At 46.0% G+C, this 27,168-nt stretch overlaps 1 protein-coding gene across 1 annotated transcript in view; it reads left to right on the top strand.

Moving 5' to 3' along the window:
- The window catches only part of VPS13B (vacuolar protein sorting 13 homolog B), a 1,405,890-nt gene that overhangs the window by 1,055,016 nt on the left and 323,706 nt on the right, over nucleotides 1–27,168 (top strand). The window contains exon 35 of the mRNA XM_075353076.1: nucleotides 20,350–20,487. Coding sequence (XP_075209191.1) covers nucleotides 20,350–20,487 — 138 coding nt within the window. The remainder of the gene's footprint in view (nucleotides 1–20,349; nucleotides 20,488–27,168) is intronic.

The raw sequence follows: 27,168 nt of genomic DNA, 5'->3' as shown, positions 1-27,168 counted from the left end.
GGGGGCTGTAGAGTCATCATACTGTGCATGTGGAGGATACTGTGGAGGAATTCACTGTGGGAATATGATACTGTTTTTGGAGGGGGAAGGGGCAAGTTTGTTGGCATCATACTTTATGGGTACAATGAAAGTGGAATTTAGGGGCTTTAATAGGAGGAAAATTTCTTTGTAAGAGCTGCGAAGTTGTGTGGTATGCTCTTATATCTGTATTGATTCATTTAATTTGTGTATACTATACTGAACTAACTTTAGATAGAAAGGCAAAAACATTCTTTAATAGGGTTCTTTAGAAAAAAATATATTCCTGACACAGCGCAACTCAGTTTTAATGGGCTGTATCTGGAATGATAATACCATAGGTGCAATACTAGACACAGTCTTTGAAAAAGAGTGGTGATATTTTGATGCAAAATAGCAGACTTTTTTTTTCTTCATTAAATCTTTATGCTACTACTTCTTGATTTCCATAGCATTTTGATCAGAGTTTGCCATGTATTGATTTCAGAGTTTTCTGTAATATGTTAGAGTACCTAAAGGGATCATCCACTTTTTTTTTATTAAAAAATATGTTTTGGTTATGATTTTATGGCACTTACTAATATATAAGCATTATATCAGTCAATAGCTATTTTTTGCCTTTGTGAGAGAATACAATCCATTTTATTCTTATAGAAACCATCTTGTCTTATAACTGAATGATGTCATAGGGCTCAGCTAACACTGATGGGCGGGGAAGTTTCACATTTCTACACACTTTCTGTGGCTCTTATTGGTACATAGTTCCGATGAGTTATTTCTTTGTTTGGGATACTATATAAACTGGTTACATGATTATGATGTAATAAAGCAGTAGACCACAAAGCGTGTATGCTGCAATGATTTCCCTAGCACTCGCAAAACAATTCTTAGTCATTTGGAGTTCCAATAGCATAGGGCTATGTGCCCACGGGAGCTTGCTTGTGTTTATTTTGCCGCGGAAAACCTGCGGATTTTTCTGGATTTTCCAGATAAATCCGCAGGTTTTAGCATGTACAGTCACTCCCCATGTTATCCTATGGGACATGGGGAGTGCTGTGTCCACGCTGCGGAAAGTGCGGCTGCCGACCATGCTGCGGATGTAGGCATCCGCTTGTATAATTGCATGTCAATTATTCATGTGGAATTACCTGCGGATGTTCCGGCCCTCCGCTATGGAGATAAGAGGCCGGGACGTCCGCAGGTAAGCCGCATGAATGTCCGCATGTTTCCCGCAGCTATTCCGCTATAATCTAGCAGCTAAAAATAGCTGTGGACGCCGGCGGGCAGCTGCGGGAAACATGCGCAGGTACGAGCTCCCGTGGGCACATAGAGCTCCCGTTGGCACATAGCCTAGGAGTATAGTTTGCTCACACCTTTTTTTGTGCAACCAAACAGCTGCACTCCTCTAGGCCTCATGTATATGACCATATCTATGACTTGTACCCTATGAATGACAAGCAAAGTGCATCCTGCCTGCTTTATGCAATTTCTCATTTATTTTACAGCATGGCCCTATGCGTACCATATTCAAAGTTGGTGTGAAATGAATCCTTCATACTGCTTGTGCATGCAGCTATAAAACAATGAGATTACATTTCTTTTTAGCTGTTATTCATCTCCTTTTATTTTGTGCCTTGTGATAACTAGCTGGCACCTATGTGAGGTTTACTTTTGCTGTTTAACACAAGACTTTTATGAAATTTTGTCTATAAAACAAATAACATTATTATAAATAAGACGTTATCCCATGAATAAAATTCATATTAAAAACCTAGAAATGGTGTGTGAGTAAAAAAAAAATGCTTTATAATTATATATATCTTCGTCCCTCTTGATGCTGTTAACCTGTGCTGCTGGAGGTGAGCTCTGAGCAAAATCGGTGTTCTTCCCCATCTGGCAGCAACACTATAGTCTATTCTTACTTCTTTGTTGAACTAGTCATAGAATCATAGAGTATTAGAGTTGGAATGGACCTCCTGGGTCTAGTCCAACCTCCTGCTCAAAGCAGGATTCACTAAATCATCCCAGACAGATGTCCGTCCAACCTCTTTTTAAAGACTTGTATTGAAGGAGAACTCACAACCTCTCGTGGCAGCCTGTTCGACTTGTTGATCACCCTCACTGTCAAAAAGTTTTTTCTAATATCTAATCTGTGTCTCCTCCCCATCAGTTTCATCCCATTGATTCTAGTCTTTCCTTGTGAAAATGAGAATAAAACTGATCTCTCTACAGTTTGGCAGCCTTTAAGATATTTGTAGACAGCTATTAGGTCTCCCCTCAGTCTTCTCTTTTGCAAGCTAAACAATCCTAAATCCTGTAACCGTTCCTCATAGGACATGGTTTGCAGACCAGTCACCATTCTGGTCACTCTTCTGTGAACTTGCTCCAGTTTGTTGATGTCTTTTTTAAAATGTTGTGCCCAGAACTGGACACAATATTCCAGATGAGGTCTGACCAAAGAGGAATAAAGGGGCATAATTACTTCACGTGATCTGTATGCTTCTGTTAATACATCCTAGAATGGTGTTTGCCTATTTTTTGCTGCTGCATCACACTGTTGACTCATGTTCAGTCTGTGATCTATTAGTATACCTAAGGCCCCTTTCACACGTCAGTGATTCTGGGACGTTTGTGCTTTTTTTTTAAACGTACCAGAATCACTGACATACGCAGACCCATTATAATGAATGGGTCTGCTCACACATCAGTGATTTTTCACTGACCATGTCTCCGTGCAGCGTTCACACGTGTCCGTGATTGCCGCACGGAGACATGTCCATTTTTTTCTGGCATCACTGATGTCCCACGGACCACACAGTGGTGTGATCCGTGAGACACGTGCCAGAATAAAACGTGCTTTTAAAATAAAAATCATTTTTACTCACTCGGCTCCAGCGATGTCCTCTGCAGCCCGTGCAGCCTGCTGCTTCTGAGCCGGCTCATTACTGTCGCGCATATTCATGATACACGACACAGCCGACCCGGAAGCAACTGCTGTGGGGGTCAGTGCCGGCCGGATGCTGCACCGCGGGAGCGATCAGCACCATGGAGAGTGGAAGCGCGCACAGGTGAGTTAATCTCTAAGTGCAATCATGGGCCACGGAGAACGGAGCCCGGATTGCACTTAGACAACCCACGTGTGCCGTGATTCACGGCACACGGAGGGACATGTGCGTGTTTTACACGCCAGTGAAAAACGTCAGTGTTTTTCACTGACGTGTGAAACGGGCCTAAGTCTTTTTCACACATGCTGTTCGATAGCTCTATTTCTCCCATGGTCTTCTCATCTGTTCTGCCATGCTTCTGCACATTCTCCTTCCCTACACACAAGGCTGAAAGCTGACTCTCTTGATTGCTCTACGGCCATGCTTATACTCTGTGGCCATACTTATACTCTGTGGCAGCCTGATTAGGTGTCTCTTGTGATTATAGGGCCCCAAAGACTTCATGACTGCCAGCATCTATGTCCTTAGATGGATATGCATATCCTTTTACACATTGAACACCAACTGGTGTCACACTATGTTAGTAAGTTGGCTCTAGATAGTTTTTTATTTAAATGGCATACATTTTTTTTCTTTTTTTATATTCATACAATTAATATATTTAATTGTGGGGCAACTTCTTTAAAGTAATTTCCTCAATGTCACAATGTGGATTTATAATAATGCACACCTGTATTTATTCATTTGTGCCAAAATAACTCATTTTTAAATATGCCCTATTTTGCACATATCACCACCATAATCACTGGCAGACACATACAGAAAAAGGTCCCATGTGCAAGAACAATATATGGGCCCTTTGCAGCACAAGAGGTCATCAAAATGCACAATTCCACCTGCTTTGGAGGTCGAAGTGGGATGCTAACCTCTTGGGCCCCTGTGCGGCTGCACAAGTTGCACCAATGGTATGTCTGCCCCTGACTGTAATGATCTATTTATTTTTCAGTTGCATTGGAATCATCCTGGTCTATCTAGCACAATAGAGTCTCTCTTAACTGGCTTCCTGCCAGCATAGACATGCTATGTCTAGAATAGAGCATCTAGTTAGAGGGCTAATGTCTGTGAAACAAGCGGAATCTTCCCAGTACAAAGTGTTCATATGAGGAAGTAGCAGTGTGCTTGTACTGGTAACTAAGGAGCGAGGTACTGCAGTATAGGCTGTATAGCAGAATCTAAAAGAAAAAAGTAAGCGAATGATGGGCTGTATATTCAGAGGACAAAAAGGAGAGACAAACTGCAATAGGGGGCTGTATACAAGGGGCTGAGAGAAAATGTATATTCAGGATGAGCTGTATACATAGGGGATAGAATGGAGAAATATATTGGGGGTGTGTGGCCTGCATGCTGAAGGCAATGGCTGCTTAAGAGGGAAGCTCTGTGCTGTGGCTGTACAAACTGGCTCAAAGCTGCTTCAAATCGCTGAGAACTCTCCTCTGAAACAGTGAGTAATCCCCCCTGCACAGTATGCCAAAGGGTAGACCCCGGAAATCTGGCCCCCCAGCCAAGCTTACTGACTTTTATCCCAGGGATAGGGGATCCCCCTCTCCTCAGAAGATGTCTCCCTTACACCAGGAAGAGACAGGGGGGGGGAAGCAGTGTCACAGGCACTCCTCTCACAGAGGAAAGGCTGCAAGCCATGCTCAGTTCTCTGAAGTCATCACTGCAGGAGGATTTCAGGGATCTTAAGAACAGGATTAAAGAAGTTAAGGAGGAAATCAAATCACTGGGGGACCGCACAGACCATGTGGAGTCTAAAATGGCCGAACTTGCTCAGTCACACAATGATCTGATTGATGCTAACACAGCACTAGAGGAGGAGGTGGGAATACTGAAAAACAAGCTTGGGGATCTGGAAGACAGATCCAGAAGGAACAATCTTAAAATTAGGGGCATTCCTGTGTCAGTAGCTGATAAAGAGCTGCCAGATTTCTTTCACAAGTTTCTCCAACTACTGCTCCCAGAACACACAGAAAGAGATCTCATAGTGGATAGAATACATAGAATCCCTAAACCTAAAGGTATCGACCCCACTCTGCCCAGGGACACGCTGGCACGACTGCATTTTTATAAAACAAAGGAAGCAGTGCTCCAGATACTGAGGGATAACCCTATCCTCCCAGATGAATTTAATGATTTAAAGGTGTTCCCGGACCTGTCTGCTGCAACTCTGGCAAAAAGAAGAGAATTTTCCCAGTTCTCCAGAATCCTGAGGGAGCATGACATACACTATAAATGGGGATTCCCGGTGAAACTGATTATCTTCAGGGATTCTAAAACACATGTATGCCAGTCCCCTCCTCAACTGAGCAAACTACTTGAGTCCTGGGGATTACCCCTTACAATGCACTCAGACTCACGCCGGGAGCAGGGGGATGCTCAGAAGAAAAAGATCAATCCTGAGTGGGAACCAGCTTGAGGGAGTCTCGCCAGCCGCAGGCGTGTGTAGCTCTCATGTGACCTGTGATGTCACTTAAGCCCTCTGTTGTTCTCGCCTATGGCGAGCAAGTACTTCCCAGCTGTCCGGTAAGGATGAAGCTGAAGTATTCAAGTTTTTTTGTTTTTGTTGTTTTTTCCCTCCACCCGTGCACCGTCCCTAACTGGTCCTCCTTGCCTGCCTCTGCCTGCCCTATGCCTCTCAGTCGGCCTGCCTGGAAACATCGTCCTTTCTGGGATCCACCATGAGTATTAAGTTTCTGTCTCTCAATGTGAAGGGTCTCAATTCTCCTGCAAAAAGATCCATGCTGTGGAGAGAAGTTATATAGCATCCAAATGTGATATAGCATGTATTCAAGAAACTCACCTTCTTACTGATGACAATAAAAGGCTACTACATCCAAGATTTCCACATATGTTCTTTGCAAATGACTCTAAAAAAAAAAAGGAGGAGTGGCTATCCTGATTAAAAACTCTGTGGCTTTCAAAAGGATTCATGTAACCTATGGTGCAGACGGGAGATATATTATTCTAAAGTGCCTCCTGAATGGGCTTTTGTATACCTTGGCATCGATTTATGCTCCAAACTCATCTCAACTAACATTTGCCCGGAAATTTTTCCAGATGTTTAGGAGCACCGCACAGGGGTCAGAGATAATCTGCGGTGACTTTAACACTCCAGTTTTCCGATCTATGGACTGCTCGGCGGGGTCCGCTAAGTCAGGAAAGGAACTGAAACAGTTGGTCGCGGAGTTTCATCTACATGACATATGGAGATACCTTCATGCATCGGAAAGGGACTATACTTTCTTTTCCCCAAGGCATCGGTCGTACAGCAGGATCGACTTCTTCCTGACGGATAGTAAGACTGTTCACAAGTGTACGGGTGCTGAAGTGGGTCTGATAACATGGTCGGATCATGCTCCGATAACTTTGGTTGTACAGGACTCTACTAGTGGATTTATGGTGCCTCAGTGGAGACTTAATACTAGTTTACTGAACCAAAAGAACGTTCAGGAGGAGGTTGTGGCAGGCCTGTTGGAATACTTTGGACATAATGACAATGGGGAGGTCTCTGACGAGACCTTATGGGCTGCACACAAATCAGTTATTAGAGGGCAGTTTTTAAAAACTGCATCATTCTTGAAAAAGCAAAGAGAAGCAGAAATTAAAGAAATTATAGCCCATATTCAACACTTAGAAACTATTAACAAGGCCTCCCCGTCGTCTACACTGTCCAAGGAAATTCTTACTTGCAGGTTTCAACTGCGATCCCTCCTGTTGTATAGACATGAACATAATCTTAAAAAGAGTAAATCAACTTTTTATGCGATGGGGATAGAGCCAGCACCTTACTAGCTAGAAGAACAAAAAAACGGGAAATTAAATCTAAAATTGAATTTTTGAAGGGCCCCGACGGATCACTTATAAGGCACCCTAATGGGATAGCAGACACCTTTGCCAAGTATTATGCTGCCCTGTACAATTTAAGGGATGACCCGCAAACCCCTCAGCCAACACCGGAAAAAATTCAGGAGTTTTTGGACGGTCTGGAATTGCCTCGGGTCTCAGACCGGCAATTAGAATCTTTAAATCTTCCCTTTACTATACAGGAAATTTTGGACACCATTAGAGCTTCTAAACGAAACTCAGCCCCAGGCCCGGATGGGCTTCCCTATGAATATTATCAGCAATTTGCCTCTATTCTAGCCCCTTTTTTACTAAAGACCTTTAATTTGTGGCAAATGGCCGGGACTATTTCCTCAGAGAACCTAGAAGCAGTTATCACTACACTACCCAAACCAGGGAAAACGGCAGATACCCCTGGGAATTTCAGACCAATTTCATTGCTCAACTGTGATTTAAAAATTTACTCAAAAATGGTAGCCACCAGACTCCATAAAATAATCCCCTCTTTGGTAGCCCCGGATCAGGTGGGTTTTGTGGCGGGCAGGCAATCCAAAGATGGCACCAGGCGGATGCTGGATTTAATTGGGGTGATGGAGAAGTCGGGTGTCCCTGGTGTATTCTTGTCACTCGACGCCGAAAAGGCCTTTGATAGGGTGCACTGGGGATATCTGGAAAGAGTGCTTATGAAATTTGGTTTTGAAGGAAGAATTAAGTCATCTGTTTTGGCCTTGTACTCTCACCCAAATGCTTCAGTTCTAGCCTCGGGTTTTCGCTCATTAAAATTTTCTATAACCAATGGCACCCGCCAGGGGTGCCCGCTGTCCCCTATTGTTTTTGCTTTGGTGGTGGAACCTCTGGCGGAGGCAATTAGGGTGAACCCGAACATAACTGGTATAAGGGTAGGGGAGCATGAACATAAATTGGGTCTATATGCGGATGATGTAATAATATCATGTACTAACCTTGAATATTCCTTTCCAGCAGTGATGTCCACCCTGTCGACCTTTTCTGAGGTGTCTTATTACAAATTGAATGCCACTAAGTCCTTAGTACTACCATTTAATGTACCCGCAAGGTCCAGAAGGATTTTGGAGGCAGCTTTTCCTTTCCAGTGGTGTGAAGACAGTATCCCTTATCTAGGTATCCGTTTGACACCAACCCATTCCCTCATCAGATCCAATCTCGATCACCTACTCAAAAACTTGGGTCAGGCTCTAGGCAGGTATGAGAAGTTGTCGCTATCTTGGATGGCGAGAATTCAATCCTTTAAGATGACGTTCCTTCCTAAGCTGCTGTATATGTTTAGGTGTCTCCCTCTTAAAATTCCATATAGATATTTGATAAAACTGCAGTCCTGACGAGCAAAAGCTCCCATACATGACTAAATGGGAATCAGATTTAGGCATTAACACCTCCCCCTCGGCGTGGCATACTGCGACGCAGTGGGTGCAAAGATCCTCAAAATGCATTAACCATTTGGAACAGCTGAAAAAGGTGCATCTACGTTGGTACCATACGCCGGCAAAATTGGTGCATTACATTCCCAACTACTCACCGCTCTGTTGGAAGGGCTGCCTCCAGAGGGGATCACTGGGACACTGTTGGTGGCACTGTCCGAGGGTCCAACCTTTTTGGATAGCAGTTTTCAGACTCATTAGTGAGATAACAGGTGTGCACACCAACCCCAACCCAGGGCTGGCAGTTCTGAATTTGGGCATAGACTCGTACCCGCAGAATTTTAGGGGACTGATTGTGCAAATTCTAATAGCTGCCAGACAGTGTCTGAGCCATTCGTGGAAGGCCACTGAAGCTCCCTCTGAAGCAGAGTTATATAGTAGGATCGACCAACAATGCCAATATGAATACTGCCTTGCCCACTCCCTAAAACAAAAAACTAGAATTCTTACAATATGGGAACCCTAGCTGTCATCCAGCCATGCAACACCTATTACACGACTATTCCCCGGGCAAAGAGCACCTAGTTGAGATAGAGCCGATGGAATTATAGCCCTGGCTCGGCTAGCCAGGGGGCTAAAGCATTGAGACCCTGACTGAGGCAGCAGTTTATGAGAGAAATCTAGGAGGAGTTGATGGCCCCGGCTGGTGGACTGGGGTTGGTAATGCAGGCAGGCATCTAACCCCCCCCCCACTTCCCCCCCCAACCCTACCTTCTTCCCCTCCCCCTTTGTTCTTGTTCCCCCTTACTTGAATGAAGTCCCCATCTTTCCTCCCCTCTCCTCCCTCCCCATGTTGTTGTGTGGTTAAAGTGTAAGGCAGAGGAATTGTAACTGGATTGTCTCGGAGTATATTAATGTATGGAGCCCTCATGTGCGGGCAGTTGACAATTGTTCTCTTAAATTACCATGTATGATTTTGTATCTGCCGTGTTTTCAATAAAAACTAATTGGATTAAAAAAAAAAAAAAAAGAGAAATATATTGGAGGATGGGCTGTGTATAGAGGGGCAGAGATGATATGCTGTGGGGTGAGACGGTATATAAAGAGAACAGAAAGATTTACTGCAGCATACAGTATGTTAAATTCAGGCAACTGAGAGGAGCGATATACTGCATTGTGGGTCTCTGTTTACAGAAGCTGAAATTATTTGAGCTATATTTGTTGCTTGTTGTTGACAGTTCAGTGATTTCAGACAGAAAATGTCATTTTATTGATGTATATGGTTGAAGGTTATCTTTTGCTATATACATCAGCAAAACAGCATTTTGAGTTTTGCATCACTGGTGTGTTTGCAGCAAGGAGAAATAGAGGAGTGCAGGAGAGTTGAGCTCTGCAGTAAACCAGCTAATGATGGAAAACCACAAAACAGCTATACTGAATTAGATGATAGAAGATAAAATCTACCAGACAGTGTACAACAGCAGAAGGGGAATTATTTACTTAGATTAGCTGAACGATAGCTCAGAGAGATGAAGCTAGTCAGTAGAACATAGGAAATGGGGGAGGAGTCTGAAGCACTGAGAAGAAGCAAGTGGTGCTGGAAAATTTACTTAAAGGGAATTTGTCACCCTTTGAGTTTTTTTTAGTTGTTGAGGTGGGCATACAGGTGGCATATGGCTGAAATTAGTTGTACCTGTATGCCTCCAGGATGATTAGCCTCTTTTATATCTTCTATCATCTGGGCTGTGGATTGTGTGCTGACCGGAAGATAAGCCTACCTCCAGTCTTCATTATGCAAGATTGCTCCTCCCCTTCTCTTCAGTGTCCCTGTGACATCAGATGCACTGTCAGAAATCCCGCACCTGCTCCTTCTGCCTGCCATCTCTCCCCTACACTGTGAAGCAGTAGTGCCTCCCCGGCACCTGCACACATCAAAATTGAAGCCTGTGCCCACAGAAGAGCGGAACAGTGCAAGGAGTGACGGCAGACAGAATACGCAGGTGTGAGATTTCTGGCAGCGCACCTGTTGTCACAGTGACATCAGGGAAGAGAAAGGTAGGAGGAATCTTGTATAATGAAGACCAGACGCTGGCTTGTCTTCTGGGCAGCACACGCCCCATAGCCCAGAAGACAGAAGAGGACGTTTGCAGAACTACCCATCATCCACTAGGCATACAGGTATGGCTAATTTCACCTTCATGCCCACCTGTATGCCCATATTAATAACTACAAAAACTCAAAAGGGTGACAGATTCCCTTCAATGCGATAAGAATAAGGCCACCCATTCAGCCATGTGAAGCTGGATGCACCAGGGGTAAATAGAGATAAAAATGAAAAAAACAAAAACACAAAAGGTTCAAAAAAGAAACGTTATTTTGGGTTTAGACTGTGTATTAATAAATATGCCTTTACTATGCTTTGTGAAAAATAATGTGATTGTGGGATCAAACCTTTGAGATGCTTCTTTCGCCTTTCGTTATTGTGTTTGCCGACTGTTTCTAGACCGTTGGTTTTTCACAATCGGAATGTTATCTCATCTGAAACCTTTTAAGGAGATGCATTGTTTGCCAAATACATGGAAGGTTTCAGAGCAAAACAGAACATCACTGGTCAGATGTGTGTGAAAATTACTTTTAATTCCAACAAAATAGTAAATCATCTCTCAGACAGATGATTGTACGGAGGGCTGGCTCACTACCGAGAATATCTCTGAGCAGCAGGCAGGCATCTTTTCTTATTTAAAATCCTACAGATTTATAGCTGCTGTTTGCACATCCCTTGTGATATCTAAGTTGTTTTAGCCATAATCCATATATCTTAAAGTTTTTCTTTATTATTCAGTGTCTTTTGGTTGTCAGACTTGTGTCTTTGCGAACAAAGTTAAATAGTTAACAAAAAAGTGTGAAACAACTGAAAATATGTCTTATATTCTAGGTTCTTCAAAGTAGCCACCTTTTGCTTTGATTACTGCTTTGCACACTTTTGGCATTCTCTTGATGAGCTTCAAGAGGTAGTCACCGGAAATAGTTTTCCAACAGTCTTGAAGGAGTTCCCAGAGATGCTTAGCACTTGTTGGCCCTTTTGCCTTCACTCTGCGGTCCAGCTCACCCCAAACCATCTCGATTGGGTTCAGGTCTCGTGATTGTGGAGGCCAGGTCATCTGGCGTAGCACCCCATCACTCTCCTTCTTAGTCAATTAGCCCTTACACAGCCTGGAGGTGTGTTTGGGGTCATTGTCCTGTTGAAAAATAAATGATGGTCCAACTAAATGCAAATCGGATAGAATAGCATGCCGCTGCAAGATGCTGTGGTAGCCATGCTGGTTCAGTATGCCTTCAATTTTGAATAAATCCCCAACAGTGTCACCAGCAAAGCACCCCCACACCATCACACCTCCTCCTCCATGCTTCACGGCAGGAACCAGGCATGTAGAGTCCATCCGTTCACCTTTTCTGCATCGCACAAAGACATGGTGGGTGGATCCAAAGATCTCAAATTTGGACTCATCAGACCAAAGCATAGATTTCCACTGGTCTAATGTCCATTCCTTGTGTTCTTTAGCCCAAACAAGTCTCTTCTGCTTGTTGCCTGTCCTTAACAGTGGTTTCCTAGCAGCTATTTTACCATGAAGGACTGCTGCACAAAGTCTCCTCTTAAAGTTGTTCTAGAGATGTGTCTGCTGCTAGAACTCTGTGTGACATTGACCTGGTCTCTAATCTGAGCTGCTGTTAACCAGCGATTTCTGAGGCTGGTGACTCAGATAAACTTATCCTCCGCAGCAGAGATGATTCTTGGTCTTCCTTTCCTGGGGTGGTCCTCATGTGAGCCAATGTCTTTGTAGCTTTTCATGCTTTTTGCCACTGCACTTGGGGACACTTTCAAAGTTTTCCCAATTTTTCGGACTGACTGACCTTCATTTCTTAAAGTAATGATGGCCACTTGTTTTTCTTTACTTAGCTGCTTTTTTCTTGCCATAATACAAATTCTAACAGTCTATTCAGTAGGACTATCAGCTGTGTATCCACTAGACTTCTGCACAACACAACTGATGGTCCCAACCCCATTTATAAGGCAAGAAATCCCACTTATTAAACCTGACAGGGCACACCTGCGAAGTGAAAACCATTTCCGGTGACTACCTCTTGAAGTGCATCAAGGGAATGCCAAGAGTGTGCAAAGCAATAATCAAAGCAAAAGGTGGCTACTTTGAGGAACCTAGAATATAAGACATATTTTCAGTTGTTTCACACTTTTTGTTAAGTATTTCATTCCATGTGTGTTAATTCATAGTTTTGATGCCCTCAATGTGAATCTACAATTTTCAGAGTCATGAAAATAAAGAAAACTCTTTGAATGAGAAGGTGTGTCCAAACTTTTGGTCTGTACTGTGTGTGTGTGTGTGTATATATATATATGTGTGTGTGTGTATATATATATATATATATATATATATATATATATATAATTATTTGATGAGTAAACGAAAAAATAGAAATGGAATTTCATTAAAAAGAAAATTTGCTTGTATGGTTATTTTCTGAGACCCTTAATGTTTTCATTTTTGCAGTGATGGAATCATGTAAGGGCTTGTTTTTGCATGGCGAGTTGACATTGTTATTGCTGTTTTTGGTTGCTTCCTTTTTGCATATTTTTAGAGTAGGTGATGTGACAAACAAAAAGCCTGATTCTGGCATTCGGACGCTTTGACAGGAGCGACTCGTGTACCGAGTATAATTGAAGTCAATGGTAAACTCAACATCTCTTGGAAAATGCTGGTTTCCCAATAACTCCCATTATATTCGGTACTCTACTCGTGCCTGATTGAGCATCCGACTGCTCGTTAAGAGTATCGAACACCCGAGCATGGTAGTGCTCACTCATCACTAATAAATATTTATTAAATGCACACAAAGTATGTTAAGTATAGGTAGGTATACACCATATATACGTCCTTACCGTATGTGTCTTTTCTGTTTATGCTGGGATGACATTGCAATAGTTTTCTTGACAAATCTTCATGTGTTTTACGATGCTGTTTTTGGTGTCACAGATTGCACATATCCTAAAAAATGCTCAGCTACTAGCCGCCTGTAGAACCTTACTGCAACGTATGAACCCAGAATTATGAAGGCAAATCAACCCCCTGTGTACATTTCACACCTGAACCCAAGCTCGGTCTTCGTAATGATTTGTTTTCCTTACTTACCTCTTTGATTGACAGCACATGGATAGATACCGGATGTCACACTGCATTATTTAAAAGTGAAAGAAAAATGTCATAAAGCAATAAACACATCAATGGTGTGGAACTAAATAATGGTCATTTTCAGGTGTCCATGAATAGGTTGTGTTGATTAGGCATGGTCTAACAATCCCCATCAGAGCTGACCACTGCAGACCCTGCCCTGGATAGTGCAAACACTGTCGAGACAAAGCTGACATTCCTCCATTCCATAGTATCCATTGTATAAAATTATCTACATTATAGACTTAAAGCCGGTAAAGTCACAGTTCATTTGATATATTTGTTAGAGTTATAACAAAAAAATAATGCTGGCTCCGGTCCAGAAGACAGCTACAGATGAAAGGGCTTGTGACGAGACACATCCTCCTACCTATTCCATTCCATTGAAAAACTTTACCTGCGCTACTTTCCTTCCAGCAAGAACTTACGCAAATGCAGATAAAAGCTGGATCTATATAGAATAGGTAAAGTATTTTACTCAGGCTGTCAAATTTGTTTTTTCACATGTCCCAGCTGCAGCTATTTTTTGGGCAGGACAGCATGAACAGAGGGCTCGGCTATGGCATCAATAGTGAAGAACATGACTGAAGCCATCAAAAATGTTATAACTTGCCTAATTTAACGGGGTTGTCCGCTACTTTTACATTGATGGCCTATCCTTAGGATAAGTCATCAGTGTGAGATATCAGATCTGCTGGGGTCCAACACTCAGCACCTCTGCTGCCCTCTGTGCCAGCGGCAGCAGCAGGCAGCCAGAAATGCTCAGTCTCGGAGCTGCTTTGTCTTCTGATAGCGACCGTGGCCAAGTACTGCATATTCGCCTCCTATTGATCTGAATAAGCGGCAGATGTACAGTACCTGGCCGCAGCCACTATCAGAAGCAGGGGGAAGCTCCAGAACTGAGCATTTCTGGATGCCTGATGCAAGCACCAAGAACAGCTGATCAGCGGGGGTGCGGGGTGTCGGACCCTGACCAATCTGACATTGATGACCTATCCTAAGGCGGGCTTTGCACGTTGCGACATCGGTAACAATGTGTTACCGATGCTGCAGCGATAGTCCCGCCCCCGTCACACGTGCGATATCTAGTGAAAGCTGCCGTAGCGATTATTATCGCTACGGCAGCTTTACACGCACATACCTGCTGTGCGACGTCCCTCTGGCCGACGACCCGCCTCCTTCCTTAGGGGGCGGGTCGTGCGGCGTCACAGTGACGTCACACGGCAGGCGGCCAATTGAAGCGGAGGGGCGGAGATGAGCAGGATGTAAATATCCCGCCCACCTCCGTCCTTCTCATTGCAGCCGGCGGCAGGTAAGGTGAAGTTCCTCGCTCCTGCGGCTTTACACACAGCGATGTGTGCTGCCGCAGGAACGAGGAACAACATCGTACCTGTCGCACCATCGGCATTATGGAAATGTCGGAGGCTGCAGCGATGATACGATAACGACGCTTTTGCGCTCGTTCATCGTATCAAAAAGGTTTTACACGTTGCGATATCGACTGCGACGCCGGATGTGCGTCACTTTCGATTTGACCCCATCGACATCGCACGTGCAATGTCGCAACGTGCAAAGCCGCCCTAAGGCTAGGCCATCAATGTAAAAGTAGGGGACAACCCCTTTAACATAAGATACAATAGGCCGTTTGTACCAAGGAATCTCCTCAAGTCTTTGTTAAGATTCTATATATTCTAAATGATTTCCCTCTATAAATTCTAGTTGTAATTTGTAACTTCAAAAATTTATGTTTAACCCCTTTTGCCCCGAAGCCTGTTTTCACCTTCCTGACAATTTTTTTTTTTTTTAATTCTGAGCAGTTTCACTCGACGTGCTAATAACTCTAGAATCATTCAACAGATCCCAGTGATTATTTTTCTGACACTCTAGTGGTACATTTTGGACAATCTGGTTTAATTCGCATTTATTTATGAAAAAAATTGAAAACTTGTCAAAAAATTTCACAATTTGAACTTTGAATTGTTATGTCCTTAAACCAGATAGTTATAGCATACAAAATAATTAATAAATAATATTTTGCCACATGTCTACTTCGGTGTTCGTACCAAACACAGACTTTAAAAATAAATTTGGGTGTTTTATGTATGCAAACATGCTGTGCTCAGGTATGCTCGATGCTCAGCCTTATGCATGCCGCTTGCAATGTTTGAATGGCTCACACTGGGGATAACCACAGCATGACCGGATGTAGTGTGCGCCAAACAAAAAAAAAAAATTGGAAAAATCTAGTCTACCCATCCCCGGAAGTGATCTGTTTATGGCTGGTTGCATGTGGGTGGACATCTGAACTATGCAATTATTGACTTCTATTGGGGTTCATGTCAAGTCCAGGTCCCAAACCGAACGTTATCTAAAGTCCGGAGAAACCTGCCAAACCGAACTTCACAGGTTTGCTCATCTCTAATGATTATGGTTTGCTCTATTTACTTCAGTTGAAGTTCCAAAAATAGCTGAGCCCATTCCTCAAGATTAGTGGGTATCTCAGATGTCTTTATGTGTTGTTGATGCAGGAGGCTAAGGGGAAAGCTATTATCCTTGCGGAGACTGACACACCAGTTCAGCATTCCTCAATGCTCCTCTGGGCTCTTGTCCACTTGCGAGTAAAAAATCCCTGCCATACTCGGCCAGAAAAGTGAGTCGAGTGTCCTGTGTATGATCTGCGTATGGTGTGGGTTTTTTTTCTCACCTAGCATTCGTATGACTTGCGAGTGTCATGCGAGTGCTATGTGAGTGCTATGCAAGTGTGTAGATTGTTAACATCAAGGATCCGTGTGACATGCGTATGCCCTCCGTATTCTGATTTTTTTTCTCTCTCACATAGGCTTGCATGGGGGTGCGAGAGCTGAGACTCGGTGCAAATCGCAGCTTGCTGCGATTTCACCGAGAGCACGAGACGTGTCGTATAAAATTAAACTAATGGACAATGCCTCATAGCTTAACACTGATGCGAGTGCGATCCGTTTTTTTTATCGGATCGCACTCGCACATGGAAATCGCAAGTAGACAAGAGCCCTCTGGGAAAAAAAAGCAAATTACCTCTTCAGTAAGGCTATGTGCGCACGTTGCGTACAGTCACTGCAGAAATTTCTGCAGTGATCTGAAGCGCACACGTGCGCTTCAAATCGCTGCAGAAAATGTCCGTAGTGAAAAAAAAAAGCCGATTCCATGCGCTCTGACTGCAGCTCCTCCCATAGACAGAGCAGGGGCTGCAGGCAAAGCGCACGGAAGAAGTGACATGTCGCGCGCTTCGGGCAGCAGCTGAAGCGCTGCGCTCTAAGACGCCACGTGCGCACGTCTTCTGCATAATCTTCATAGCTTATGCAAGGGACGCAGGACGCATGCAGTTACGCTGCGCTGCAAAGCGCAGCGTAACTGAATGTAATTACGCAACGTGCGCACATAGCCTAAGGAAGTAGACGAACTCTAGTGCCACCTATTGCAGGTTGCAATCCTAAAAAATTGATGCAGGACTAATTTGTTTTTCTTTTGTCAGATAAGAGAATGCTGGCATTAAATATATTTCAGTTCCAATTTATTGCTATAAAATATTGGCCATGATCATGTGATCAACCCTACCCGTAAACATTTTGGTCTGTGATTAGTTGCCGTTGAGAGTTCAAAATGTCCTCTCCCATTGAATTTTGGGAAGTATTCATGTTTCAGTGGTGATTTGATACATTTTAAGACAAAGAAGATGGAGTACATGGGAACGACTGCAGAAAATACATGAAATAAGGTTATTTATACGCAGATGGAATCTTTTCTCAACTCTACAAAGTTTGTGACACATGGACCGCTAGTTGCCAGATTTAGCGAAATCTAAATATTTAAAACAATGTTTACAATTATACTTATCAAAATCAGAATAGTAACTCACTGCAGGATTCTCAGGGTCTAAAACCAGACCTTTCCCTGAATATTAAGGGATTTAAGGACATAATTAATTGTCTCCAGAAGGCAAAGTTTTCCTTGAAGTAACACAGCTTGTACAATGCTGACAATAATAGATCTATACAAATAAGCTAAAAAAAAGGCAACGCCCACAGGAATATATCCATGTTTTTTAATCTATATTTGTAGGGTTGATAATTCCGTTTCGGTTTGTAGATGAAGATCTCAATAAGGTCATATCTATTCCAAATAATTTTATAACGCAAGGTGCTTGTAGTTTCTGGATGCCGGCCAGTATCATTGCATTCATGTTTTCAAATGGCCACACGTCTTTGAAGTCTGGGACTAAGTGGACTGTTGGCATAGGATGCCTTAGTGGGTTAAATCTTACTAAGTGATGGTTAAAGACTGGGAGAACCACAAGAATCTGTTGAGATTTATACAGAGTAGGACATTTGATATTTTGATGTTTTATTGCACATTTGTTCTTAAACAAGTACTTCATACAAGTACTTAAGGAAATTGAACCAAAGAAAGTAAAAATTGTGTTGGCTAATTTACTAATACCACCAAATTAATAATAATAATAATAAAAAAAAAAGCATATTGAGTTTTTTAATGTTTGAAGGTGTTATCTGCATTCAACAGCCCCATTGATAGATGGATAATATAAGGAGTGCATTAATTTCTTTGTGATTTCACTGATCTGCGTTCATTAACCAGTAATGCCCCCCAAGTGGCAGTGCTACGCATATAAGATGGCTGGAAACCTATGTCATGAACGGAAGTTTTCCATTAATCTATTTTATTTGAAATTGCGCTTTTTTTATGACACCAGAATATATTTAACATCTTAACGATGAGGCACCATATACCATTAGTTATAGTGTTTGGTTTTGACTTGATTTTTATCCCCTGTGCGCACACTGCGTTTTTACTCGCGCTTTTTTTTTGTATTTTTGCTGTAGAAATTTCTTGAGAAAATGTTTGTAACCTTTCTGCAGACATTCCCCAGCAAAACCTATGGGGAAAAAAATAGCTGTGCTCACACTTCGTTTTTTTCTCAAGAACATTCTTTCTTCAGAATTTCTTGAGAAAAAGAATGTGGATGTCACTTCTTTTCTGCAGGTACCTGTGTTTTTTGCCATAGATAATGGTAAAAAACCGCAGGGACAAACTGGCGGAATAAACACAACAAAAACGCAGTAAAAACGCATGCTGTTTTCAGTGCGTTATTGGTGCATTTTTTTGACCGCAAGTGCGCTAATCTTTCAGACTCTCAAGACGTTTTTTGGGAAAAATCCTTTTTAGTGTGGACAGAACCTTAACCTTGCGCTATTATAAATTTATGGTGCAAGGCTAAAGCTCATGCAATCTAGCTGGAGCAGATCTAGTCCCGCACTGTTAAACTCAGTTGGGATCCTGGGTAGAAGGCAGAAACAGTTAATTACCACTTACATCCTTATTTCATCAACTAAAAAGTGCTCAATGAGCATCATGTAGAGAACAGATACACCAGCACTGCAGATGCTTCTGTGGACTGTTGCACCCACATGGCCGACAAAGCTGAGCTGATGGGTTCTAGAAGACCAAGATAAACTTTGCCAATGACTGTTTTTCCCTGTAACTGGGGCTCCTATGAATGCCACAGTTAAAATGAGAAACAAAATGTTAAATGGTCTTTTGGGAGACAAATTCTGAAATAAACAAACATCTAAAAAAAAAAAAGCAAAGAGTCCCTATTATAATATCATTTTTCATACACAATAAATTTGATTTAATAAATGTAACCAAAATACACTCCAGCATATATTAGGTACCCACATTCTCCTAGTGATCTGACAAATTAATTCAGCAGGTTATGTGGTGTGAAACATGAACAGTAAAAAAAATATAAAATATTTGTGTCACAGTCCATGAAGTGGATGAAAAGGTGCTTTTTTAACCCTTTTCAAAGTATAACCCCACTCCTTCCTCAGAATAGTCACCAAATACATTGCCTATTCTGAAGAAGGAGTAGGGTTTCACTTCGAAACTTGTTAATGAAGCACCTTTTCATCCACTTCATGGACTGGACCTTTGGTTTATCCACAGCAGCGCAGATTTATCCACACCTCTACAAATTTCTATCTGTTCCCTCTCCTTAATGTTTGTCGCCTTCAATTTATTTATAACCCAAAGTTTTCTTAATACATGGATACTATGTGTGTTAGGCCGGAGTCACACTCGTGAGTGACTTGCACGAGATTCAAGTCGTATCTCCTGGTACGGCCTGGTTCTCTCCAGACTTCTATGCAGCCACACGCTCCTGTTCGGACAGCGGCATGCCATGCCGGGTGATGCAACTCGATTCTTGTGCAAGCCACTCCCAAGTGTGACTCCAGCCTTACGTTATATACATCAATCTGAATTCCAATTTTATCAGTATTCTGCCTTTTGCACAGTATACATGAGTCTAAAGAGATTGTCCTCCGGTAAAATATTTTTTTTTACGGCATGGATTGTTTGAAAATAATAAATGGGGCGGTTCCAGAGTAGGCTGTAGCGGAGGTCTGTGTTGGCTTTAGAAGCAATGTTTGCTCGGTTCGGAAATCACAGCACCGCTACAGCCTATGATTGACTGTAGTGGTCATGTGACTACAACAGCACATCAACAAATGTTTCTCAGATTACGCGCTCTTCTATTCACCTGACAGCGGCAGCCAGTCACAGGTTGTTGTAACTTCCAGTTGGGGCAGATACCGCTTCCGGAGCCGGCACAGACCCTGGGAAATGCTGGACGGTGAGTATCTCTCTGTTTATTATTTTCAAACAATTCGTGTTAAAAAAAAAATATATATTTTTTATTATCTCTTTGAATATTTTGTTTTATGATGAGAAAATTTCTAATCTTATGTACTAAAAGACATTATTTATTTTTTTTTCATGTAGATGTTGGGAAAACATTACCAGACGGTTTGGATTACAGCAAAATTTGGCTACAGACTGCGGCAGGAGAGGTGAATGTCCAAACAGGCATTCCTCCACCATTTGTCACACTGCAAATAAAGGATTTCCTTAATGGGCCAGGTAAGAGCGTTTCATTAATTACTATTATTTGGCTGCATACACACACAGTGAAGGTGCTTGCGGTCTTTGAACTCCTCTATGTAAAATCGCAGAGTTTTTAAAGGAAAATCAACACCCCAGTATTGTGTTTCTTCTGCTGCCGCAACACTTAAAGGGAATCTGTCAGCAGGTTTTTGCTCCCCTATGTGATAGCAGCATAATTTAGAGACAGAGACCTGGTGTCAGATTCCCTTTAAAAAACAAAATTGCAATAGGTGATCATAAACATCGCAGTCACCCTAAAATAGTATCACTCATTTTTTTGGGTGAGTCTCAGCCGTTTTACACCGCCATATGCAGCATGCTGCGATTTTTGGCCTCATCACGATTCCAGCTGAGGAAAAACTCTCAGAGCAACACTACTTTATTAAAAAACATTGGTGCGAGTGCAATGCGATTTTTTTTATCATATTGCACTAGGTGCAGGGCCGTATTTACCATTAGGCACCCGTGGTCCCGTGCCTAGGGCGGCAGGATGCAGGGGGCGGCACCTTCTAGTAGTAAAAAAAAAAATATTTTTTTTTTTGCACATTCATTAAATCCACTGTATTTTCGGAGGGGGTAGGGGGGAGATGCACACCTTTATTTATTTGTATCCACGTCAATTAAGACGCGAATGCAGACAAACTGCAGCGGCCGGGCACAGAGAGCTGATTGACCCCGGAACTGCCGGCGCCTGCACTTCCGGGGTCACAGGCGCGCCAATCAGCTTCTTCGTCTGTGCTGCCTCCAATGCTGTATGGATTTCACATGCAGAGCTCACAGCAGGACGCCGCAGTGGACGCCGCGATGGAAGCCGGTGTCAGAAGAGGATACTCACGTGAGCCAGGAAGATGACGGCGGGCCCTGGAGCAGGTAAGTGCTCGCAGAGCTGAAGATTCATAAGGAGCGTGGGGGTGTCACTAATGCAGACTGGAGATCTGCGTATGGGGTGGGAGGAGAGAGGCTGATACTGGGGGAGACTTGGGGGAAGAGAAGTTGATACTGGGGGAGGCTGGGAGGAGAGAGTATGATGCTGGGGGAGGCTGGGAGGGGGGAGGCTGATGTTGCGGAAGGCTGGGATGGGGGGAGGATGACGCTGGGGGAGGCTGGGAGGAGGGAGGCTGATGCTGAGGGAGGCTGATGGTGGGGGAGGCTGGGAGGAGAGAGGCTGATGCTGGGGGAGGCTGGGAGGAGAGAGGCTGATGCTGGGGGAGGCTGATGCTGGGGGAGGCTGGGAGGAGGGAGGCTGATGCTGAGTGAGGCTGATGCTGGGGGAGGCTGGGAGGAGAGAGGCTGATGCTGAGGGAGGCTGATGCTGGGGGAGGCTGGGAGGAGAGAGGGGGAGGCTGGGAGGAGGGAGGCTGATGCTGAGGGAGGCTGATGCTGGGGGAGGCTGGGAGGAGAGAGGCTGATGCTGGGGGAGGCTGGTGCTGGGGGAGGCTGGGAGGGTGGAGGCTGGGAGGAGGGAGGCTGATGCTGGGGGAGGCTGGGAGGAGAGAGGCTGATGCTGAGGGAGGGGGAGGCTGGGAGGAGAGAGGGGGAGGCTGGGAGGATAGAGGCTTATACTGGGGGAGGCTGATGCTGGGAGAGTTTGGGAGGAGAGAGGCTGATGCTGGGGGAGGCTGATGCTGGGGGAGGCTGGGAGGAGGGAGGCTGATGCTGGGGGAGGCTGGGAGGAGGGAGGCTGATGCTGAGGGAGGCTGGGAGGGGGAAGGCTGGGAGGAGAGAGGCTGATGCTGGGGGAGGCTGGGAGGAGGGAGGCTGATGCTGAGGGAGGCTGATGCTGGGGGAGGCTGGGAGGAAAGAGGCTGATGCTGAGGGAGGCTGATGCTGGGAGAGGCTGATGCTGCGGGAGGCTCGGAGGAGAGAGGCTGATGCTGAGGGAGGCTGATGCTGGGGGAGGCTGGGAGGAGAGAGGCTGATGCTGGGAGAGGCTGGGAGGAGGGAGGCTGATGCTGAGGGAGGCTGATGCTGGGGGAAGCTGGGAGGAGAGAGGCTGATGCTGGGGGAGGCTGGGAGGAAAGAGGCTGATGTTGAGGAAGGCTGATGCTGGGAGAGGCTGATGCTGCGGGAGGCTCGGAGGAGAGAGGCTGATGCTGAGGGAGGCTGAAGCTGGGGGAGGCTGGGAGGAGAGAGGCTGATGCTGGGGGAGGCTAGGAGGGGGAGGCTTTTGCTGGGGGAGGCTGGGAGGGGGGACTCTGATGCTGGGGGAGGCTTGGAGGAGGGAGGCTGATGCTGAGGGAGGCTGATGCTGGGGGAGGCTGGGAGGAGAGAGGCTGATTCTGGGGGAGGTTGATGCTGGGGGAGGCTGGGAGGGGGAGGCTGGGAGAAGAGAGGCTGATGCTGGGGGAGGCTGGGAGAAGAGAGGCTGATGCTGGGGGAGGCTGATGCTGGGGGAGGCTGGGAGGAGAGAGGCTGATGCTGGGGGAGGCTGATGCTGAGGGAGGCTGGGAGGGGGGAGGCTGGGAGGAGAGAGGCTGATGCTACGGGAGGCTGGGAGGAGGGAGGCTGATGCTGAGGGAGGCTGATGCTGGGAGAGGCTGATGCTTCGGGAGGCTCGGAGGAGAGAGGCTGATGCTTGGGGAGGCTGATACTGGGAGAGGCTGGGAGGGGGATGCTTATGCTGGGGGAGGCTGGGAGGGTGGAGGCTGATACTGGGGGGGCTGATGCTGGGGGAGGCTGGGAGAAGTGAGGCTGATGCTGGGGGAGGCTGGGAGAAGAGAGGCTGATGCTGGGGGCAGAGAGGCTGATGCTGGGGGCAGAGAGGCTGATGCTGGGGGAAGCTGGGGGAGAGAGGCTGATGCTGGGGGAAGCTGGGGGAGAGAGGCTGATGCTGGGGGAAGCTGGGGGAGAGAGGCTGAAGCTGGGGGAGGCTGGGGGGAGAGAGGCTGAAGCTGGGGGACGCTGGGGGGAGAGAGGTTGATGCTGGGTGGGCTGGGGGAGAGAGGCTGATGCTGGGGGAGGCTGATACTGGGAGAGGCTGGGAGGGGGGAGGCTGGGAGGGTGGAGGCTGATGCTGGGGGGTGCTGATGCTGGGGGAGGCTGGGAGGAGTGAGGCTGATGCTGGGGGAGGCTGGGGGCAGAGAGGCTGATGCTGGGGGAAGCTGGGGGAGAGAGGCTGATGCTGGGGGAAGCTGGGGGAGAGAGGCTGATGCTGGGGGAAGCTGGGGGAGAGAGGCTGATGCTGGGGGAAGCTGGGGGAGAGAGGCTGATGCTGGGGGAAGCTGGGGGAGAGAGGCTGATGCTGGGGGAAGCTGGGGGAGAGAGGCTGAAGCTGGGGGAGGCTGGGGGGAGAGAGGCTGAAGCTGGGGGATGCTGGGGGGAGAGAGGTTGATGCTGGGGGGGCTGGGGGGAGAGAGGCTGATGCTGGGGGAGAGGCTGCTGGTGAAGGCGGGGGAGAGCGGCTGCTGCTGGGGGAATGGGGCCAATCCTAGAGACAGAGGACAAGGGTTGAGGGATAGTGCAATGACAAAATCGATGGCGGGGGAGTGTAAGGACTCAGAATGAGAGGGGGGCAGCATTGGGAGCTCATTATGGAGAAGGGGCAGCATGTGTGGGCTCAGTATGGAGTGGAGCAATGTAGGGGAGTCAATATCAAGAGTGGGGTAGTGAGTGTGTGTGTGTGTGTGTGTGTGTGTGTGGGTGGGGTGTATCAGCATAAGCGTCAGTGTGGTGGTCTTAGGATGAGTGGGGCAGCATGGAGGTGTCATTATGAAAAAGAGGAAGGCAGCATTAGGAGCTCATGGAGAGGGGCAGCATGCATGGGACATTGTGAGGAGGGAGCAGCATGCATGGAACATTGTGAGGAGGGGGCAGCATGCATGGGACACTGTGAGGAGGGAGCAGCATGCATGGGACACTGTGAGGAGGGGGCAGCATGCATGGGACATTGTGAGGAGGGTGCAGCATGCATGGGACATTGTGAGGAGAGGGCAGCATGCATGGGACATTGTGAGGAGGGGGCAGCATGCATGGGACATTGTGAGGAGGGAACAGCATGCATGGGAAACTGTGAGGAGGGAGCAGCATGCATGGGACATTGTGAGGAGGGGGCAGCATGCATGGGACATTGTGAGGACAGGGAAGCATGCATGGGACATTGTGAGGAGGGGGAAGCATGCATGGGACATTGTGAGGAGGGGGCAGCATGCATGGGACATTGTGAGGAGGGGGCACCACGCATGGGACATTGTGAGGAGGGGGCAGCATGCATGGGACATTGTGAGGAGGGGGCAGCATGCATGGGAAACTGTGAGGAGGGGGCAGCATGCATGGGACATTGTGAGGAGGGGGCAGCATGCATGGGACATTGTGAGGAGGGGGCAGCATGCATGGGACATTGTGAGGAGGGAGCAGCATGCATGGGACACTGTGAGGAGGGGGCAGCATGCATGGGACATTGGGAGGAGGGGGCAGAATGCATGGGACATTGTGAGGAGGGGGCAGCATGCATGAGACATTGTGAGGAGGGGGCAGCATGCATGGGACACTGTGAGGAGGGGGCAGCATGCATGGGACATTGTGAGGAGGGGGCAGCATGCATGGGACACTGTGAGGAAGGGGCAGAATGCATGGGACATTGGGAGGAGGGGGCAGCATGCATGGGACATTGTGAGGAGGGGGCAGCATGCATGAGACATTGTGAGGAGGGGGCAGCATGCATGGGACACTGTGAGGAGGGGGCAGCATGCATGGGACATTGTGAGGAGGGGGCAGCATGCATGGGACATTGTGAGGAAGGGGCAGCATGCATGGGACATTGGGAGGAGGGGGCAGCATGCATGGGACATTGTGAGGAGGGGGCAGCATGCATGGGACATTGTGAGGAAGGGGCAGCATGCATGGGACATTGGGAGGAGGGGGCAGCATGCATGGGACATTGTGAGGAGGGGGCAGCATGCATGGGACATTGTGAGGAGGGGGCAGCATGCATGGGACATTGTGAGGAGGGGGCACCATGATGTGAGGTCAATGTGCAGATCATATTTCATAATTGAGGAAGGTGTGGTGGGTATAATTTATAAGGGGGGGCAGTGTGTAGTTTATTAGGGGCAGTGTGACAGTCACAGTATATAAGTGGGGACGGTTTGGTGGGAATATTTTATACTCATGCTATGTTTTGATGTGCCTGTGGTGATCCCCATTGGGGGGGTTAGTGCCCTTCGTTTCTCATTGATACTTTTTCAAGTGTTTTACAGAGTAGATCTGCCTTAAACAGATGTCGTGTGTGAAAACTCAGTGTTACGTTGTCACTAAGGGGCGCGACCACTTAAAGTGCCTAGGGCAGCACGAAGGCAAAATACAGCCCTGACTAGGTGTATTTATACGCAGATGTGAGTGAATCCTTATAATGAGACTTTTGGGTGCGCTGACATGTGACATTTTAAAGCCATATTATAAACAGAATCTGAATTTTTTCTCTCTAATTCTGGCATCGGTTTCAAAATGTGCAGCAAGAGAACTGCATTAAGATGGAAAACATTGAAAATCACCATGAAGTTCAAGCAGTTTTGGTGTTGATCAGAACAGGACCATATGTGGAGTTCATGCTGCCCCAGGTACTTTATGTACTTGTGCCCCAAAAGGTGTTTTGATGCTATTCTTCGTCACGGGTTAACTTCGAAACATCCGTCGGTGTCTGGCACCATTCCAACAGCAGCAGTACCACATAGGTAATATTATAGCTTCTCACTTTACCTTATTCCTTTCCCATTTATCTGTTGTTTAAATCCTGCCCTGCTCAGCACTTTATATGACGTATTTACTTAGTATGACACATGGCTTTAGAGTCTTGGGATATGTTTGTTTACATTTAGTGGTTTCTCTGGGACTCAATGTACTTATACAATCCTTTATCTCCTCCTGCTGTTTGTCTCCTCCCATAAATTGTGGGACACATTACAGTTTTTTAACTTTTTACTTGATGGCTTTGGATGTACTGGTATGGTAACATATAAATCCCAGTGCGCAGAGGGACCTCTGCTGATGTCATGCCCATGTGACCAGAAGGGGCAGGGCCTTTGCCAACATAGCTGATACCAGGAGGATACATTATTCTAAGTCCACGTGGGCATAGATATAATTATAATAGAAGCAGGGGTCTGGGGGTAAGACCCCCACATGGGGGGTGCAGGGAAGGGCGAAGTTTGAGTATTGTAGATGGGAGGAAACCACCAGCCAAACCGGTCATGATCATAGGTCCTTCTACCCACTGGGATTTAGCCACAACCGTACCGGTATGTTCAAGCCTGTGTCCATTTTTTTGATGAGGACTTGTGCCTGTTTCCCTGCACATGTCGGCTGATCTGATCAGCTATCCTATGCGTCTAACAGCGGCTTGCAGATCAGAGGTCAACCCGTGCCTATTAACTAGTTAAATCCCGCTGTCAATCTCTGACAGCAGGATTTAACGTGCTCCTGCAGGGATTGCGCAATTCCCTGCTCCCATTGGCTCCCCTGTGACATAATCACAGTGTGCCAATGGGATATCATGACATTCGGGGGTCAGCTGATGTCCTCTGTCTGGTGTGACAAACTACCTGTGAATTTCGGCAGAGTGCTGGCGTTCATAGGAAAACAGCATTTGTGCTGTACACAGCGGTGCTGATGCTGAAGCCTTGCTCTGTACAGCACAAGTGACCAAAAGATCGCAGCTTCATG

The sequence above is a fragment of the Anomaloglossus baeobatrachus genome, chromosome 6, assembly GCF_048569485.1.
Source record: "Anomaloglossus baeobatrachus isolate aAnoBae1 chromosome 6, aAnoBae1.hap1, whole genome shotgun sequence".
Lineage (NCBI taxonomy): Eukaryota > Metazoa > Chordata > Amphibia > Anura > Aromobatidae > Anomaloglossus > Anomaloglossus baeobatrachus.
This window is presented reverse-complemented; position numbering and strand designations above follow the sequence as displayed.